Here is a 13,178-nt window from a genome sequence, read left to right as displayed (position 1 = left end):
GTCCTCATTTCTAGTTTTTTATTTTAAAAAAGATTTATAATGCAAACATGCCTTCAATAAAGAGCTGAGATTTATCTGGTACCTACTTTGTTCCAGGTGTTCTATATAAAGTGTTTTACTCAATCCTCACGAAACACCCTATGCGGGGGTTACCATGAACCCAGATCGGATTTTAGGTCCAGGCTTCACACTGCCTTCTAGACTTAATTCACATTAAGCATGCAGTTCTATTTATATTTCAAAAAAACACAAAAGGTATGAGTAATATCATTGCATTTATTTTCATACAGGTAACTTTTCTACTGGTTCAACATTTTGGTTTCAAAAATAAAAGAACAGAAGAATCCCAAAGCTTAGAACTGGATTACTTGGCCCTTTCTCTTCTTATCTCCTCCCAGCTCAAAATGCTTGCATCTTTTAATGGCCAGCATCCTCTTGGATCTGCAGTTGGGCTCAACACATTCAAGCCTCAGCACAATCTTCTTTGTGGTTTTAGCCTTCTTCCGGAATATCGGCTTTGTCTGCCCACCATAGCCACTCTGCTTCCGATCATAGCGCCTTTTCCCCTGGGCGTACAGAGAATCCTTGCCCTTCTTATACTGGGTCACTTTGTGAGGCTGATGCTTTCCACACTTCTTACAGAAGGTCCTTCGGGTTTTAGGCACATTGACCATCTTTGCAGCAAAGCTGTCTACACATAGGAAAATAACAATCAGTAATGTATAAATCCACCAACTACTCATTTTCCATGAGTAAACGCGCATGCATGTGCATTCCTTTTTGGAATGCTTAAATCATTGGAGCATTTCTAGAGTCGAAAACAGCATGAGCGGCAGAGTTCCCTGTACAAAGTGGGGGCTTAATTTAAGGTGGCTGCTCGAAAGAAAAGCGTAGTGATGTTTAATTTTCTTTCGCAGAAAGGGCCAAGGCTAGAGTTTGTTTCGACTCCTCCCCGCACCCTCTTCCTCCATGTTCTAGATCTGGGCATGCCCTGTTCCCTGCGCGATGGAGTAGCTACTCCTACGTCCTGTCCCCGTTTCTTCTGCGAGAACCGCACAAGTCTGGTTTCATTTTTCCCCTCCGAATCACCGTGCACCGTCATTCCTCAGCCGCCCCGAAGGCTGACGTGTCCTTAACATGTGCCTCGCAGCCCAGTAGCGCCATGCCTGAGTCCCTCTGCGGAGGCAGAAGCCCGTTCTCGAACTCTACCCAACCAAAGCGGCGGGTCTCGCCCTCCCTTTCTTACCAGGGCCTACTCCATCCCCGAGTTCTACGCACTGGGGGCTCCCGTGGGTCCCCTACAGTTCCCATCTTAGCTTACCGGGATACTCAGCGTCCACACCGCTCGCCGCGCTCCGCTCGCGCCTAACAGGAAATGGAGGAAAGGAGCGGAAGTAGGAACCGAGCCTTGAGCGACAGGGCCACGGACCAATAGGCAGCGGACAGCGGCGGTCGGGCACCTCAGCACGAGTTGTGGAATCGCCAACCAACGGCCCAAGGGGCGGGCCAGAGGGGTGTGGGCCCGAGGGCCCCGGCGCTCACCGGCCCAGTCGCGGGTAGTCAGAGCGTTCGCCGCCGGAGTGGGGCGAGGCTGCGTCGCTTGGTCTTGGCTGTCTGGGTCCCGCGTAAAGATGAGAGTGCAGAGGATGCAGGGCCGCTGGAGGCGCAGGTAACGAAGCAGGGGTACGGTGGGGCCGCAGCGGAGCTTCTTCCGAGACTCGTGCTGAATGGAGAGGACCGAGGCGACGCCGAGCCCCGGCTCCTAGCGGCGTGGCCGCTGCCCGAGCTGCTGCTGTCGGGCGAAGATGTGTGGCGCCCCGGCGGCACGGTGAAGCTGAGAGCCTTCGGGCCCCAGGAGTCCTGGGGCCCGGGATGAGTTAGCGAGGGCAGCCGTGGGGGCCAGTTCCGACTGCTACAGGCCAAGGCTACGACCGCCGCCCGCCAGCCCCTTCCCTGCAGAAGCCGCTAGTTCCTTTCCGTACCCCGCTGTCCGCGCTCCCTGCCCTGGAGACGATGAGGTTCCGCATCTACAAGCGGAAGGTGCTGATCCTGACGCTCGTGGTGGCCGCCTGCGGCTTCGTTCTCTGGAGCAGCAATGGGCGACAAAGGAAGAACGAGGCCCTCGGCCCGCCGCTGCTGGACGCCGAGCCCGTGCGTACTGCGGGTGGCCGGGGCGGGGACCATCCTCCCGTGTCTGTGGGTATCCGCCGGGTCTCCAACGAGTCGGCAGCCCCGCTGGTCGCGGCGGCTCCGCAGCCCGAGGCGGACAACCTGACGCTGCGGTACAGGTCCCTCGTGTACCAGCTGAACTTTGACCAGACGCTGAGGAATGTAGATAAGGCCGGCTCTTGGGCCCCCCAAGAGCTGGTGCTGGTGGTCCAGGTACATAACCGGCCCGATTACCTCAAACTGCTGCTGGACTCACTTCGAAAAGCCCAGGGCATTGACAACGTCCTCGTCATCTTTAGCCATGACTTCTGGTCTGCTGAGATCAATCAGCTGATCGCTGGGGTGGATTTCTGTCCGGTTCTGCAGGTGTTCTTTCCTTTCAGCATTCAGTTGTATCCCAACGAGTTTCCGGGCAGTGACCCTAGAGATTGCCCCAGAGATATGGAGAAGACCGCAGCTTTGAAGATGGGATGCATTAATGCTGAGTATCCTGACTCCTTTGGTCATTATAGAGAGGCCACGTTCTCCCAAACCAAACACCATTGGTGGTGGAAGCTGCATTTTGTGTGGGAAAGGGTCAAAGTTCTTCGAGACTATGCTGGCCTCATACTCTTCCTAGAGGAGGATCACTACTTAGCCCCAGACTTTTACCATGTCTTCAAAAAGATGTGGAAATTAAAGCAGCAAGAGTGTCCTGAGTGTGATGTTCTTTCCCTGGGAACTTACACTGCCAGTCGAAGTTTCTCTGGCATTGCTGACAAGGTAGATGTGAAAACTTGGAAATCCACAGAGCACAATATGGGTCTAGTCTTGACCCGGGATGCATATCAGAAGCTGATCGACTGCACAGACACTTTCTGTACTTACGATGATTATAACTGGGACTGGACTCTTCAATATTTGACTGTATCTTGTCTTCCAAAATTCTGGAAAGTGCTGGTTCCTCAGGTACCTAGGATTTTTCATGCTGGAGACTGTGGTATGCACCACAAGAAAACCTGTAGACCATCAACCCAGAGTGCCCAAATTGAGTCACTCTTAAATAGTAACAAACAGTACATGTTTCCAGAAACTCTAAGTATCAGTGAGAAGTTCATGGCAGCCATTTCCCCACCTAGGAAAAACGGAGGGTGGGGAGATATTAGAGACCATGAACTCTGTAAAAGTTATAGAAGACTGCAGTGAAAAAAGTCATAATTACAAAAGCAAACGTGACAGTCTTCTATTTTTGATATTTATCCCGACAGGACAGTTGAATAAAAGAGTTTAGGAACTTATTTCTGCTTTAATACAAAAAAAAATCCTTGTAAAAGATGTCCAGTTATAGTAATTTTTTTCCTTTATGTCTGATTAAGATTTAAAACACAAGTTTTCATTTTGGGAGTTGGGTTTTAAAACTTAGTCTGTATCTGCTAAAGGTAATCATTACTGTGGGAGAAGAGAAATTTTATTTAAATTGCATCTGTTAATCTTTATACCTGGAACTTTGTACATGTTTCCACTTTCAAAACTTATTTTAAGTACAGCAAAATTTATTTTAAATTCTTATAGCAGTAAAAAGTATTACAATGAAATTGTTTAGTATTAATGGAACAAGCCCAGTTTCACTCTCCACACAATTAGTAGGAAAGGATTGCTTCACTGGTTTTATAATTCAAATGTTTGTTAAACACCCTGTCAAAGTCAATTTCAGTATTACAGATTCTTATGTTATTGTGTTAAGATTTGCCTGTGCTTTCGAATCTTCATAGAACACACTTTCTTTTGGAATGTATTTGATAAAATTTTAACAGTTTTCACCTCAATGTAGAAATACAGTGGTTTTGTTCTTTTTTTTTTCTTTTAATGCTGCCAAAATAAAATAATCATTTTTGCATAAAGAGGTTCTTAATCATTTTGCAGAATTTTGTTTGCTCTTTACACCAAAATTCAGTAAAGGCATTCTAGAGGTTTTAAAATTAGCATTACACCTTCATATTTACTATTTGTACATTATAGTATATAACTGAGTTTGCAATAAAGAAAACCCAGCTCTTGACAATGCATTCCCTTTGGAAGAAACAGGCTTTCAGATTAGCCAGGCATAGATAATGAACAATAAATAAAAGCTGCTGTGTAAGTGAAATACAGCCAGAAATAATACAGAGTTCAGTCACGTCAAAGTGGAACATGTTCTAGCGCAAGCTTTATTTTAACCAAAGTACTTTTAAAAAGAATAGATAGACACAGTAAATAATAGGAAACGGGCTTAAAATTTATTCCACATTTAACATAAAAGTTTTCCTTAACAGTATATAATTCCATGCAACCAAAATTATGCAGATTAGTTTCTTTATAGATATTACAATTAGTCATTTCAATCAAAGAAAATTATGTAATTAAGTAGAGTTTCAAAATTATTGCAGCAAATTTAAGCATTATGGTTGAAAAATGCATTTGGTCATCTAAGGTGGGGCAAATAGTTCTCTTGTTTTATGAGGTAGCTACATTTATACTGCCCTCAACCCAATGTAGTTCCAGATTTTTTTCAGGATTATAAATGTAAATCAGAATGAATTGACAGGCTTTGTACCAGCTTTTGGTGCTCTGATATGACCTCCCCGATTCAAAGGTAATTTCCAGGTCTAAGGTAAGGCCAAATGTTTGAATTGGTAGCTGTTTTTGGAATAAATACATCAGCCCATGTTGGGGTCAGAGATTAGGTCGACAGATATTTTTCTTTCTATGTTTTATTTCACGCTATCCTAAAATTTCCTGTGAGGAAGAAATCTAGTAGGATATTCTCTGGCCTCGAAATACTATTCCACAAAATTACAGCCACAGATAAATTATCTGCTCCCTTCTTTTAGGTGTTATAAAGGAAATTGATTAGAAAACACTTTGTTGTCTTCATGTAATAACGATGATAATTTTCCTGGGGGAGCAAATTTCCAGATTTTTTTAGTTTTTCTGTCCTAAAATTCAGAAATTATAAAAGCAAGAGGTGCTTTAATATGTAACAGGAACCCCTAAAAAAATATTTTTAAATACTAAATTTTCAAAGTCATTACTAAATAATCTGTATTATGTGTGTGTGCATATATATATATATATATATATACACACATATATATATTTTTTTTTTCTGTGACAAAAGTAAAGTACAGTGTGGAAGAAAAAATACTAAATTTCATTTAGTGTATTTCTATTACAATTGTTTGAATTATTAATATTGGTGAGTAAAGTTCATCTCTTTAGAATATTTCAAGCATAAATACATCCTATTTAGTAAAACAACAGTTTTGAGATTCTGCCCCCCCCCACACTTATATTTCTACAGTCTTAAGAATTACTTTTTGTGACAGACACAACTTAGTGAATATTTTGAAATTTTATTAAAGTAATGGTAAACAAAAGAAGCCAAAAACAACACAAAAGTAAATATATACAGATTGTATTAAAACTAAATGTTTAACTCTCATTGGAAAGACTATACATCTATCAGAGGAATCACAAAACTTATCTCCCTAATTAAGGGAACTACAATTATACATGCCAAAAAAATATATCTCCAGTTTCCCGATTAGAATCAACATTGCAAATTTTAATTTCTTGAATATCTTTGGTTTTAAGATAGTAAACAGAAATAGAATTTATATTGAGTCCAAAACTTTTTTACTCGACTTTTAAATTCTAAAATTATACAGAATTAATCCAAATCATATAGCAAAGAATTCTGAAAACTGAATGCACAGTGAGTCACATGATCTTTAATAATCTGCACATTACCGTCCTGCATATCGGTTTCTTTTATGTTGTCAAAACCAGGTATATTGTGAACTGTTAATTCTTTTTCTTCACTCATTACTGGTTCTTTTAAATTAACTTTCTCTTCATTTGAGTAAACAGCACTTTTTTCTTTTATAAATTCAGGTTTCATTTTTGACTCAGGTTGCTGAGACTTTCCAAGGAGCATTTGGGAAACATCAAGAGACTCTTGTTGCAAATATTCAAGGGAACCACAGCTGTCTATTTCTAGTACTTTAACTGCTAGAGATGAATCAGATTCAGTTGTTGAGGTGGTAAGATGTTCTATATTTTCTTTTTCAGTTAGATGACTTCCTTCATTGACTCTTTCGTCCTTTTCTTGAAGCTGCTCAGAGTTATTACATTCTTGCAACTATGTCAAGAAAAACAACAAATTAGTAATATTTTGAAACAAATAGAAAATTAAATTGTACCATCTGGAAAAAAATTAAGTTGTGAAGGTATAACCAACCCTTGCAGACCTGCAGACAGGTTTCTTCCTCCTCAAAGTCATCCTCCAAATGCTGCCATTTACTGACAATGCAAACCTGGCATTCATTCTCTGATTAAATCCTTTCAATGACTCATTTACCTCAGGGTAAAAAAATTCTGACCTACAAACCCTTTAGCACTATTTACTTATTAATTAATTTATTTATTTATTTATTTATCTGGTCTACAAATTCTTTAGCAGTATTTATTTATCTATGTAAGAGAGGGAAGGCAAGAGAGTGAAAGAAACATTGATTTGTTGTTCCATTTATTTATGCATTCATTGGTTGATTATTATATGTGCCCTCATAGGGGACTGAACCCACAACCTTGCTGTATCTGGACATGCTCTAACCAACTGAGCTAGTGGGCCAGGCCTTAGTCATTTTTTATAAGGGCATCCTCGAATTTCTTTAATTTTCTTGAATCTCTGTGATTCTTCAGAGCTACTCTCTCCCCAATTCATATATGCCAATTGTGCTAAATTATTTCTGCATGCAATAATGAAGACTATATATATAACCAAACTTAAGATTCAACTAGAAAGAATGAACAAACTATATGACATGGTCTGACAGTCAAAAAGACATTTTTGTCCCTGGACTGACTTCCCAAATGTCAGTTTTTCTCTACTCCTCATTCAACAGGTATTTCGGGGTTCAATGATATATGGAAATGAATTGCAGAGTGTTTAGCACATACTAGAATGCATTTTAAAAAGTCAGTATTCCTCTTCCCAGCCATTATGTACATTTAGCTTAAAGTTATGGCATCAAGAATTAAGTTATTGCCCTGGCTGGTGTGGCTCAGTGGATTGAATGCTGGCCTGTGAACCAGAGGGTCTCAGGTTCAATTCCTAGTCGGGGCACATGCCTGGGTTGCGGGTCACGTCCCCAGTTGGGGGCACATGAGATGCAACCACATGTTCATGTTTCTCTCCCTCTCTCCCGCCTTTCCCCTCTTTCTAAAAACAAATAAATAAAATCAATAAAAAATATATTAAAAAAAAAAAAATTCGGTTATTCATTAGGTTTTAACCTTGTCCTAAGTGATTCTATAAAGCCTACCAAAATTCTTACCTTTGCCTGAATTTGAATCTTGCTATCAGTAACCTGAAGAACTTCAATTAAAGGTGGGGTTAGGGGTGTTGTGTGTTGGAATGGAGAGCTCAGGACGTCTTCAAGAAATTCATTAACATTTTCTTCATTTACAAATAACCTTTCCTAAAATTAAAGAAAAAAATATTTTCTGCTTTTTAGGTCATACTTCACAGTTTTATGTAAAAACAGCTCATAAAATTTCTCTCACAGTTCAGGATTACACTTAAAATGTTTCATGTTATTCCTATGCGACTTTGGCAAAAGTAAAGTCTTTACGCTGCAATAAGAGCAGTAAGAGTACATACACATATAGGAGAAGACCGTGTTAAATTTGAGGTATTTTTTTCTCTCCTAAATAATCTTACAAATTATATTTTCTTTTCCTTTTTTCTCTTAATATTTTATAAGAATAACATTACCTCTAGAGCAATACATGCAGTCCCAGCTCTAAAATGTAATTCAATTTCAGAACACTTACTAATGAATCAACTAAGAAATATACATGACAGGATCTATTCAAATTTTGTCTTTTGGTTCTTGGGTAAGAGCCAAGTGCAATATTTTTATTTTTAAAAAAAGTTTTTATTTTTATTTTTAAGCAATGAGACAATCCAGTGTGACCCAGCATATAGCCATTTATAAGAAGGAGGTAGATTTCCAAACCACTAGGAAATGCAAAAATCACATTCACAAATATCCCAAACACAAAGCAATTTGTTCATATTCACGTCAAGTGAATATAGGTATACAGTCAGGGCACTGAAGGAATAACCTTAATCATAAAGTCAGTTCATTGTTGCCCAAAATAAAAGTATTTTCCTTTGTACTTTCATATAAATAAATTTTACAATTACAAATAAAAAGTTCATTATTTAGTCCAAATAGGGGAAGGAAATCATAAAAAGACAAGTTTCAAGTTTTCTTCTATTAAGCAGTGTTTGAACTTGGGAACACCTACCAAACAAGTGAACTTTGGGAACAGAAACATTTTACTTTGGGAGTAATTTGCCTCGCTATTATTTGAAGATCCAGAATAACACTGTATTATAAAAACACAAACAACCATCTAAAGCTTTTCTGTTTCCTGTCTCTGGAAAAGACTTTCACATTAATTGCATAAAAAAATACACCAAATAGTTTAGTTTTTAGTTAAGGAAAAATAATATGTACTTATAATGGAAATGGTTATGATTAAAATACAAACGATTTGCATAAATTTGTCTTCACACTGTAATGACCGATTTTACTATACAGTATTGCCCTGGATCAGTTGTTTGGAGCATCCTCCAGTACACCAAAAGGTTGCGAGTTTGATCCTCAGTCAGGGCACACAGGGGAGGAAACTGATGCATATTTTTCTCTTTCTCCCCCTTACTCTCTAAAATTATTAAAAATATCCTCAGATGAGGATTAAAAAAAAAAAAAGAAGATACTGTGTTCAGTGGTTATGAAGCATCAGAAAAATTCCCAGTGAATATTTAAGGCTTATATAAATATACTTTGTACTTTTGTGTAAAGTAACAATTCTGAACTTTACAGCCACAAATCAGTCTCTTCACATTATAATTATTTTCATATAATGAATATAATAATATAATCATGGTGTATTATCTATTTGCTCACCCACTACTCTTTTGTGATTTTTTAAAAATTTACTTTAATACTTAAATCCTCATCCAGTTACACTGAAATGTAAAGAAACATTATGATTCATCAGCTAAGCTTAGCAAATGTGATAACTAATGAAGAAATATTAAATCTACTTCAGGCTTCAAAGATATAAAACACAGTTGCCATAATCCCATTTTTGTCTGGTTTCTTTACTAAAATGTTAGCATACTAGAAAATCAGATTAAAATATATTCTTTAGTGTTTTCTCTATTGCTTGTCCACAAAGCTTTCTTCGCATATTGTGACAAATTTTCACATTTATTAAGACAATTACAGGAAAACGACTGCCCTTTCCTAAATTTCCCCCTTCTAATGACATAAACAGATACTCAATTTCTTATGATCACAAAGTATGATATTTTACCTAGCCCTGGCTACCTATTTTACTCCTTTTGCAGTCTCTCAGATTAACCACTTCTCACAGAAAATACCACTCATAAAATAAATGTAACTTATTAGCAAATTTCTAGAAAAACAATGGGGAAGAAGTGAAAATTTCTGGAAGGTTAAAGCCCAAGGCCAAAAACTTAATTTTTAATATATAATCTGTGCAATTTGTGTTGTTTCTGGGAATTAAACCCTGTTTTAAAAATTTACATATAACACCCATACAAACCTCAATCAAAACCACGAGTTAATTGTTCATTTATGAGTTTACAAAGTTCTTTAAAACTTCACATTTTAAGTTTTTTTTTCCAGTATTTGCCCACAGTGCTGGAGCATTGAATCTGAAATTCAAGAACCTCAAAAAAAAGTCCTATATGCCCAAAAGAAGTGTAGCGAATGGTGCCGTTCCATTTAAAACACATTTACATTACCCTTTGTTAAATGCCAGCCATTGTGCCAAATACTAGTAGATATGTAGATTTAAACAGAGGCAAAAAGATGTAATTTCAATGTAACAAAACGCCCACCTGAGGACAGCCCCACCAAGATCAAAATGAAGCAGCACTATATGGTCGAAAGGGCAAGGGATTTATTTTGATTGACAGGTGGTTCTGAGTTCGTTTTCCTACTTAAAAAACGTGGCTTAGTGACTTTTGCTCTTCGGAAGTAGATGGCTTACTTTCTATAGTCGGACAATGTTATTTACCAATTTAAAATATGACCCTAACAGAGTGCCTCTCAATCCTATTTGAGTCATCAACCTCTGAGAATGTGACTCAAGTTATAGCCCTTCTCCCAAGAAGAAAGTATCCTCAACTTTTTGCATAAAATTTTACAGGTTTACGGATTCTGGGAATCCATTTATGTCTCCTCAGTCCATGAGCCCATGGGAAACAAATGCATTTTGAACATTTGAAACCCATCCATCAGAGGAGATGCGTGGTGTTTCTGTTTTTTCAATACGCGTTTAACGCGCACTGACATCTCTCATCACTTGTATCACTTAAAGTTATTTCAAGAAAAGTTCCAACGGAAAATACGTCTTTTAGGATAAGCTGAGTGGGTGAAATTTAAAAAGTAAGATGGAATATTTCAAATATTAAGACTGGAGAAAGAACTGTTACCTCCAAAGAATCGTTGTATGAACCATAATACCACTCTCTCCAGTATCCATAGCACACTGCAGATTTGGCCAGTTCTATCACTGCATTGTTTGAAGAAATGCTAACCACTGGTTCCTTGATACTCAACTTATTTTCTGGAGCAAATTGCAAAAAGAAGGAGTAATAAACTAAGTCTTGGGTGGAGAAGCACAATTTGTAACGGAGGGGGCTCACGTCCCCTTTAAGACTTTGCGGCTGGATCCGAGGCACTTGAATTAGCAGCGTCAGGGATTCTTCATCCTGATGACACTGCAAAGGAGGACAGAAAGGTCTCCCGCCGTCTGTCCCGGGACCACCCATCGCTGGATCAGAAAGCTCCCTGCACGTGTCTTCCCGGGCCACGCGGGTCTCGACGCTGAGATCTCCGCACGAACTTCCTCTTCCTGCAGAAGACCCCCTGTCTAGGTCCCCGGCTGAAGTACAAGCGGAGCCTCCGCCACCGTGTCCACGTGAGTTCCCTGTTCCGGGAAGCGGTTTTTTCCCGAAGTAGGTAGTCGACACCGCTTGCCCGCCTAAGTCCCGTTTCCCCAGTTCGGAGACAAGCTCGCCGCCGGCTACCTCTGGAGTAGAGATCCGGGAGTCTGCAGCACTAGCTTGGCAGGCATCGGGGTCCTGGTCCCCTGCGCGACCCCCTGCCGCACCTCCTTGCCCCTCCCGAGCGGAAGTGCTGGCTGCGCCGTCAGTTCCGGATGGGTCGGCGAACTCTTCCGGCCCCGCGGCGGGCTGCCGGCGTACCGCGGACTGTGCCACGGGCAGCGTGACCACCAGCTGTCGCCGGGCTTTGTTGAACTGCGCCTTTCCGTGGCCGTCATCCACCGGGTACGGGAGCGAGAGCCGCAGCTGGTAGTCGGGATTCCTCGAGTCCAGACACAGCAGCTTTCCCGTCACCTCCAGCGCCGCCTGCTCCGCAGAGCGCAGCAGCGGCAGCTTGATGGTGACCACCAGCTCCTGAGGCACGGGGCTGGGGGCCGAGTCCCGGGAACAGCGGTAATCCTGGAGGTCCACGTGGTGGCGCTGCACCACGCTGTAGCGAGGCTCGGTGGGGGCCGGCTGAGGCACTGCCTCTGGAGAGGATGGAGCCTGGGGCTCTGGGCCAGCAGAGTTCCCGGCGGGTGCCGGGCACCGGTAAGGGTAGGGAAAATCGGGGAGAGGGCTCTCCGGCTCCCCTTCGTGCCGGGTCGGGACACCCCCAGGCAGGGGTGTACGCAGCACGGCGGCCTCCGGAGTACCCTTGTATTTGATCTTCAGCGTCTTGGCATTTCTGTGATCCAGCTTCACGCCGAACTGCTTCTCTACGGCCTCCAGGGCCGTGGCGTTCAGCATCTGGAGGAAGCGCTCGTAGCGCCGGGCAAGCACGAGCGCGTCTGGGTGGAAGACCACGTCGTAGACCGTGTAGCGGGTGCCGCGGCGCCCGGCGTACTCGCGGCCGGGCGCCAGGCTATAGGGCAGGGACCACTGACTACCGGCCGCCACGGTCCCGGATCCTGGTCGGCTGGTGGGTGCGCTTACCAGCACGTTGCTGCACACGTTCACGAAGCAGCGCCGCGCCCCGTCAACGCTGGTGCGCAACACGTGGCCAGGCTCGGGGTGCACGAACCGCACCTCCACTCCGCGCTCTCGCTCCAGCGCGGTGATCTCCGCCTCGTAGCGCCGCCGGTTTTCGGGGTCCGTGAGCTCCTCGGCGTACTGGGAAAACATTCTCCGGAACTCCGGGTCCTGAAAGGCGGAGGTGAGCCGCTGCACCTCCTCGCCGCTCAGATCTAAGTCCTCCAGCGGCGAAGAGGCTGCTGCTTTGGCCATGTTGCCGCTCGGCCTTTAGCCCTAAGGTCAAGGGAGATCAATCTGATACCAGGTGGGTGGGATAAGCCTTGGAGTCGCCGGCCCCCGGAGAGAGGCGGCCGAGGTCTCTAACGGCCAAAGAATCTTGCCTTGGGCCGCGCGTGCTTGTTGCCGTGGCGACGCCAACACCCGGGAGGAGGGGCAGGAATTGGAGGAGGGGCAGGAATTGGAGTAGGATGGTGAAAATGACAGAAATAACATCTTAGTTTCTTCAAACCAACCAGCTGTCTGTTTTTTGGATAATTGTGTCATGGCGCAATTACTTTTGAACTAGGATAGTTATTATAAAAGTTGTCATAATTTCCAGCATTTTTGTATGTCACTTCATTGCTCACAACATTTCAAAGTAAAATTGATTCCCATTTCACAGACAAGAAGATGGGACCTGAGACTACCTGACCAGGGTCATACAGCTAGTGTATTCACAAGCTGTGATTCATACCTATGTTTATCTGCTTTTTGCACTTCACTAAACCAATATTTCAGTCTTCTGGATGTTATCATACAGTTTGCCCGTAACAACTCTCATTTGGAGTAAGAGATAGACAGGCTATTAATAAGTGACTAATCA

The 13,178-nt window shown here is 42.3% G+C and overlaps 3 protein-coding genes across 3 annotated transcripts; 1 reads left to right on the top strand and 2 right to left on the bottom strand.

Annotated features, from left to right (window-relative positions):
- Positions 1-256: 256 nt before the first annotated feature.
- Positions 257-1,392, bottom strand: LOC150015754 (large ribosomal subunit protein eL42). The gene is made up of 2 exons (XM_090270095.1): positions 1,322-1,392; positions 257-691 (listed from the first exon to the last, which is right to left on the bottom strand). The coding sequence occupies exon 2, from the start codon at positions 672-674 to the stop codon at positions 354-356; it is 321 nt and encodes a 106-aa protein (XP_090126221.1). The 5' UTR covers positions 675-691; positions 1,322-1,392; the 3' UTR covers positions 257-353.
- Positions 1,393-1,503: 111 nt separating this feature from the next.
- MGAT2 (alpha-1,6-mannosyl-glycoprotein 2-beta-N-acetylglucosaminyltransferase) lies at positions 1,504-4,035 on the top strand. The gene has a single exon (XM_090270094.1). It carries the CDS (start codon positions 2,014-2,016, stop codon positions 3,352-3,354), a length of 1,341 nt encoding a protein of 446 aa, XP_090126220.1. The 5' UTR covers positions 1,504-2,013; the 3' UTR covers positions 3,355-4,035.
- A 1,267-nt stretch (positions 4,036-5,302) lies between these two features.
- Positions 5,303-12,583, bottom strand: DNAAF2 (dynein axonemal assembly factor 2). The gene is made up of 3 exons (XM_090270093.1): positions 10,730-12,583; positions 7,527-7,670; positions 5,303-6,328 (listed from the first exon to the last, which is right to left on the bottom strand). Exons 1-3 carry the CDS (start codon positions 12,566-12,568, stop codon positions 5,858-5,860), a joined length of 2,454 nt encoding a protein of 817 aa, XP_090126219.1. The 5' UTR covers positions 12,569-12,583; the 3' UTR covers positions 5,303-5,857.
- Positions 12,584-13,178: the final 595 nt, after the last annotated feature.

This window comes from Furipterus horrens, unplaced genomic scaffold (assembly GCF_987537825.1).
Source record: "Furipterus horrens unplaced genomic scaffold, mFurHor1.1.pri manual_scaffold_3, whole genome shotgun sequence".
NCBI lineage: Eukaryota > Metazoa > Chordata > Mammalia > Chiroptera > Furipteridae > Furipterus > Furipterus horrens.
Note: the sequence above shows the minus strand (reverse complement) of the source record. Positions and strands in the feature narration are given on the sequence as shown.